This window comes from Cebus imitator, unplaced genomic scaffold, assembly GCF_001604975.1.
Source record: "Cebus imitator isolate Cc_AM_T3 unplaced genomic scaffold, Cebus_imitator-1.0 Scaffold253, whole genome shotgun sequence".
NCBI classification, from domain to species: Eukaryota; Metazoa; Chordata; class Mammalia; order Primates; family Cebidae; genus Cebus; species Cebus imitator.
The window spans coordinates 1,279,318-1,283,897 of NW_016107568.1; the positions used below are offsets into that span (position 1 = coordinate 1,279,318).

Below are 4,580 nucleotides of genomic sequence, written 5' to 3' on the forward strand. Positions count from 1 at the left end.
AAAAAACAGTCAGTCTGGCCAGGTTTTGGTAGAGTAGCTGTGCTTTGCTGGGGGTCTACTTCAGTCCCCAGTCACCTCAGACACTTCAAAGCCCAAAGGCTGGAGTTGCTAAGTCACCAAAACAGCAAAGATGGTGACTCACTTCTCCCTCTGGGAGTGCTTCTCAGGAGAATTCAGATCTTTGATAGCTGGAGAGTTTGGGTGGGGGTGGCTGCAGGATCCAGTTGGGAGGTCCTGCCTAGTGAAAAGGATGGGATTGGGCACCCACTTAAAGCTCAGTCTGGCCATGTTTTGGTAGAGCAGCTGTGCTGTTCTAGGCTGGGTGATCTCTTCCACCCTGGGTCAGCTTCAAGAACAGCTCAGGCTGTTCTTCCTGAAGGCTGGAACAGCTTAGGCATCTGAACAGCAAAGATGGCAGCACACCTCTCCCCTTTGATCTTCTTCTTAGGGAAGTGCAATGCCACTACTGGTAGGTGCCTGGAATTCCAAGCCAATGGATCTTATCTTGTGAGGTACCAAGGAAGTGGGGCCTGTGGGTTGCTGCTGCTCAGCCCCCTGGATTCAGCCTCTTTCCTCAGGGTATATACAGGAGTCCAACCTCCAACTTTGCTGGAGCTGTAGCTACTTTTACCAGAAAACCCAAGTATCTAAGCCTCTGAGGTCTTCACCATGCCTGAGTGGCTGCTCTGCCAAGACTCCACACAGCTCTATGTGTTAGACTGAAGACTGAAGGCCCTGGTGGAGTGGGTTCACAAGGAGATCTCCTGACTTGAGGGTTGCAAAGACCTAATGCTCGCCCCTTCTGCTCCTTTCCATGACAGCCACTTACACTAGCTACTTCTGGTCATCCATCTTGCCCACTCCTCCCCTATTTTTCTTAAGGTTTGAATTGGCATTCTTTTTTCAATTCTTTCAATTCACAGTTTTGTTACTTTATTGTATTTCTTTTCAAAAGATTATTACTTCTGATTTTAGCATTGGCTGCATCTCATAAATATTCCTATATTTTATTCATATTTACCTTGTATATTAATAGGCAATTTGGCACCTTATACACTCAGAGGTATTGAAGAAGGGAGGAGGCTTTGATATCTGCAATATTAATTTGGATTCTGACCCCTTCACTTATTAGCTGTGTTTCTTAATTCCTCTGACCTAAGTGTATTCATCTATCAAGTTGGTATAACAATAAAACATAGGTCAGCTGAAGCCATTTAAATTCTTTGAACATAGAAAGCACTCAATAAATAATAATACAAAACCATGTATAGTGTTTTTTATATGCTGCAGTCACTATTCTGAGTTTTCCACAAGTATCAACTCACTTAATCAACTTAAACAACTGCAAAATAGATATATAATATCTCATTTTACAGATGAGAAAACTGAGGCACAAAAGACTGTGTGGCTTGCCCAGTATCACACTTCTTGGGAGTAGTAGAGCCTGAATTTGAGGCCAGGCAGTTGGTCTAGGGGAAAATTTTAAATTATGAAGTATATTGGTTAACTACTGCTGCATAACAAACTGCAAAATCTGATTGCAATGTTCTTTTATTGTCACTCATGTATCCTCACATCAACTGGAGATCAGCTGAGACTGGCTGATGTAGAGTAGGCTTAAATGTATGACTTCTCCAAACATGACTGTAGGTTAGCTTGTCTAGGTTGAGTTTGACTGCGATACCTTGACCCATGTTTCTTTCCTCTCCTGGATTCAATAAGCTACCCAGTCAAACAAGAGAACATTTTCTAAATTTAATGGGGGAGAAAAAGAAAAGTTTGAGTCTCACAATATCAGATACTGCTATTGGCTGTGAACGCTGAATACCATCTACCATTATAAATTCCCACTAGATGCTAGATACAAGAGGTATGTCATTGGAGGTACCATATCCTTGTTTCTATCCCACTTCAGGATTAAAATCACCTCCCTCTTCTTTATGCTACAGCTGGTGTAGGCAAGGAAACTGCCAAAAACTTATTAGATGATTCATGCTGAGAGAGGTCTGAGGCAAACTGCACCTATTTCAGATTGCTCTTTCTTAAAGCCACAACCAGGCCAATATATTGCTTTTCCCCCTTTCCAATGGCAGAACTCCTGTGTCTGTTTATTCTCTCCTGTCCAGAAACAGAATAATCAATGGTTAACACCATGCCTTTATTATACTGTATCAGCATATATGGGAGATGATGTTTCTGAACTCCTGGGGGTCTCTGCCAGTCCTCATTTCTCTAGGGGTGAAGTCCTAACATTGAGCCATCTTCAATCTGAGAAGCCACAAGAAACAAAAGATTTCTAAATCTTGTTGTTTCGTAAATACTTTTAGATAGATAATAAATGATGAGGCCACACCTGATGTAGGGTAAAAATAATGAACCTCCAGGATCTAAAGATCCTGATGTCTGTGGCATCAAGTCATCTGTTGGTCCATATTGGCATATTTTCCGCATCAAATCAAGCCTTCTTTGTCCAAAGGCAGTAGGAAGTATGAATTCTGTTATAGTCCATTCATGGTCATTTTGTGGGTTAAGAGGATTCTGAAAGGCTAAATCTGGCAGAAATCTCAGAATTCGTAAACTCAGCAGCACCTTCTCATTTGCAACCTCTTCAAGGCATCCTTAATTTCTTTATTCCTCAAACTGTAAATCAAGGGATTTAACATGGGAATGATCACAGTGTAGAAAACTGATGCAAATCTGTCGAAGCTGGAAGAACCGCCAGAGCTGGAACTCAAATAGACAAAGATTTCTGATGTATAGAAGAGAGAAACAGCTGTCAGATGAGGAGCACAGGTGTTGAATGCCTTGGACCTGCCTTTAGCTGAAGTAATCTTCACGATGGAGATGCCAATATAGCCATAGGATATCACGATAACTAGGGCTCTTGCTATCCCAAAGAACATGGTTAATATAGCAGTCATAACCTGTACAAAGAAAGTGTCTGTACAGGACAAGATTAACATTTGGGGCATGTCACAGAAAAAATGTCTGATGACATTCGACCCACAGAAGTGGAATTGAAGCAAAGCACCAATTTGGGATAAAGAAGAAGAGAGGCCAGCCATGTAGGCTCCTAGTACCATCCGAACACAGAGGGTGGGTGACATAATGGATGAATAAAGCAGGGGTTTACAAATGGCAGCATAACGATCATAAGCCATGGCCATCATGAGAAAAGACTCACTCAGCCCCATCGTTGAAAAGGTAAAGTACTGAATAATACAACCAACAAAGGTGATAGTTTGCTGTTCCTATAAGAAGTTAGAGAGCATCTTGGGGCCCGTGGAGCTGACATAGCAGACATCTATGAAGGACAGATTACTGAGGAAGAAATACATGGGTGTAGGGAGGTGGGAATCCATCCTTATCATAAAAATGAGGAACAGGTTCCAGGCCAGAGATGTAATGTAGATCACCAGAAATATAATGAAGAGCACGGAAATGATTCTGGGAAAATCTGAGAATCCCAGCAGGATGAAATGGGTGATTCCTGTAATATTTCCTCCTCCAGTCATTGGTACTGTGCCCCTAATATCAGAAAGGAGACGAGAATGGATTGCTAACTCAAGTGAAATGATAACATTATCATCTTCATATGCGTACATCTTTTCCTCCAATGAGCACTGGAAAAGGAGAAATGTTTTACTGTTCTGGTAGAAAGACCCCAACTTTTATTCTTGAATTGTCAACATGTACCTGCACAATGCTTCAGTTTCTTCATTAATTCACAGGGTATCATGAGAATTAAAAAATGTATTAAAAAAGTTGACTGATAATTTTTAAAAAATATGCCATAGAAATGCTGAGAGTATTGTTTATAATGTAAAGATCACTAATTAAGATCATTGTTTTTCTTAAAAAAGACCTCTGATGATTCATTATATAACCGTTGCTTTAAAATTATGAAAGCTGAGGGCAGGTGTGGTGGCTCATGCCTGTAATCCTAGAACTTTGGGAAGCTGAAGTGGGTGGATCACCTGAGGTCAGGAGTTTGAGACAAGCCTGGCCAACATGGCAAAACCGCATCTCTACTAAAGATACAAAAATTAGCTGGGCATGGTTGCACAGGCTTGTTATCCCAGCTACTTGGGTGGTTGAGGCAGGAGAATCACTTGAACCCAGGAGGCGGAGGTTGCAGAGAACTGAGATTGTGCCACTGCTCTCCAGCCTGGGCAACCGAGCAAGACTCTTGTCTAAAAAATATATATATATATAAATGCTTAAATGGCATCCTTCCAAAATATATTTGATGGACAAGAGTCCTGTACTGAATTGTTATCTATGTAGATTTAAAATATTTTTTATTTTACCCTTTAGAAAAATTACTTTCCCTGTTTATAATAACTTATCCTACTTTAAGAAAAATGTATTTAATATAACATATCCAAACTGGATTTAACAATAATATCATAAATTCTGATAATAGTTTGAGGCAGACAGAGCATGAGTGTTCAATAAAGTTATGGAACAAGTCTTCTCAGGGAAGCCTTCATACAAAGCATTCCAGAAGGAGGCTAGTGCAGCTCACTCTTGACCCCAACTATTGCCTCAATTTTAGGATATTTGGGAAACAGCATAGG

At 40.7% G+C, this 4,580-nt stretch overlaps 1 protein-coding gene across 1 annotated transcript; it reads right to left on the minus strand.

Moving 5' to 3' along the window:
• Positions 1 to 2,531: 2,531 nt before the first annotated feature.
• Positions 2,532 to 3,554, minus strand: LOC108282951 (olfactory receptor 5AN1). Its single transcript, XM_017499000.1, has one exon. The coding sequence runs from the start codon at positions 3,192 to 3,194 to the stop codon at positions 2,580 to 2,582; it is 615 nt and encodes a 204-aa protein (XP_017354489.1). The 5' UTR covers positions 3,195 to 3,554; the 3' UTR covers positions 2,532 to 2,579.
• Between the last annotated feature and the right edge of the window lie 1,026 nt (positions 3,555 to 4,580).

Bases quoted from the DNA above. Each gene is read 5' to 3' on its own strand.
- LOC108282951 (XM_017499000.1), bottom strand. From the start codon at position 3,194: ATGGGGCTGAGTGAGTCTTTTCTCATGATGGCCATGGCTTATGATCGT.